At 38.9% G+C, this 1,829-nt stretch overlaps 1 protein-coding gene across 1 annotated transcript; it reads right to left on the reverse strand.

The window, feature by feature from the left end:
* Positions 1 to 206: 206 nt before the first annotated feature.
* LOC129340622 (olfactory receptor 8S1-like) lies at positions 207 to 1,130 on the reverse strand. The gene has a single exon (XM_054995518.1). It carries the CDS (start codon positions 1,122 to 1,124, stop codon positions 207 to 209), a length of 918 nt encoding a protein of 305 aa, XP_054851493.1. The 5' UTR covers positions 1,125 to 1,130.
* Positions 1,131 to 1,829: the final 699 nt, after the last annotated feature.

A 1,829-nucleotide genomic window follows, 5' to 3' on the forward strand; every position in this document is an offset into this window, starting at 1 on the left:
TTGTACATTCAAAGTCATTCATGTGATGATGTATGAACAGGAGGAAGAAACAGATTGAAAGATAAGACAGAAGGGTTTGGATCCTGCCTAAATTTCTGCAGGTGACAGGTAAGGGGAGGGGGCGATTTGAGCAGATTTCTTCCTCCTGTGGAAACTTGTAGTGATTTGTACAGTATATAAACATTTTGCACAACATGAGTAATCTGTCATTTGAATCCCATTAATTTTTTTATGTGGACCTTGATTTCCCTCGTTTTAAGGCTATAAATAATGGGATTCAGCATGGGGGTTGAAATGCTATACTGGATGGAAAAAATTTCATCTAGGATTGCTGAGGAGACAGAGTTCGGTCTCATATATCTAAAGCAGCCTGTACCATAGTATAGAAGCACCACAATAAGGTGGGCACTGCAAGTAGAGAAGGTTTTCTTCTTTGCCTCTGCTGACTGCATCTTCAGGACAGTAGAGACAATGTGAATGTAGGAAAACAGAATAACAACAACTGAAGAAACTGCTATAGCAGTTCCAGAAATTAAGAAAGTAATCACATTTGGAAATGTGTCTGTGCAGGACAAAGCAAGTAAAGATGGGTGTTCACAGCTGAAATGCCTGATAATATTTGAACCACAGAACAGTAGCTTCAATACAGGTAATGTATTGATAAGCGCGTATGTGAAGCCAATGTTCCATGCACCTCCCACCAACCATCTACAAAACACTTTGTCCATGATTTGCACATAATGCAGGGGCTTGCATATGGCTGCATATCTGTCATAAGCCATTGCTACAAGGATGAGACTTTCACTGGATCCTGTCATAAGGATGCAGAACATCTGGGCAATGCAGCCACTGTATGAGATTTTTTGTGTTGTGTATAAATTCTCTAGAAGCTTAGGCAGAGTGACTGAAGAGAAGCAAATATTGAGGAAAGACAGGTGACTCAGGAAAAAGTACATGGGGCTCTGAAGCTGATCACTGGTCACTATTATTGCTATAATCACCATATTTCCCAGCAGAGTTGCTGCATACATAAATAAAAACATCATGAAGAGGAAAATTTGGACTGGTGGGTTGTATGACAATCCCAGGAGGACAAAATAAGTCACTGTAGTCTGATTGTCCATTTCCTTCTTCAGCAAAAATGTAAGCTGCAAAAACAAGAAAAAAAAGTTGGAGTTAAATATCCTACAATGGCTACATTTCTAACATCTAAGTACTACATACACGGTCCATTTATACCTTTAGCAGATTTACATCGCCGTTTAGGTTACTGGATTCTGATAAAAATGGCGGGTGTGTCAAGTTCTCCTCATAACATGTGGGTATATTTTACCCCATATAGATAACATCTTCTGGAGCAAAACCTTTACTTTTGAAGATCATACAATAAAGCAGGCAGGAAAGAAACTATATTTTAATGCATATTACACTTGAGAAAATGGAGAATTCTGTACAGGACTTTGATGTCCAGCATTTATGTTTAGAAGAATAGATTCTAAGCAGTGAATGTAGCATGCATTGAGGCTATGTATCCTTTGCATGTCTTTTTCTTCCCAAGTAAATACTTCATTTTCATAGTATTAAATGTCCAGAGGGATTCAGATCAATAGTATTAAATGTCCAGAGGGATTCAGATCAATACATCAGTATTTTCTTATAGCACCCACAGTGAGAAACCAATTTCCTGTCTCTGACTGAGCCCAAAATGAAGTTGACTAGACCCGATACTTTAAAATGAGGCACAAGATGCTATTGGCTGGCTGGGCTAGCACCCATCCAATGAGAAGGCTAGGAAAGCTACTTAGAAGTGAAATGTGCCTTGTCAGTAC

The sequence above is a fragment of the Eublepharis macularius genome, chromosome 12, assembly GCF_028583425.1.
Source record: "Eublepharis macularius isolate TG4126 chromosome 12, MPM_Emac_v1.0, whole genome shotgun sequence".
In the NCBI taxonomy this organism is placed as follows: domain Eukaryota; kingdom Metazoa; phylum Chordata; class Lepidosauria; order Squamata; family Eublepharidae; genus Eublepharis; species Eublepharis macularius.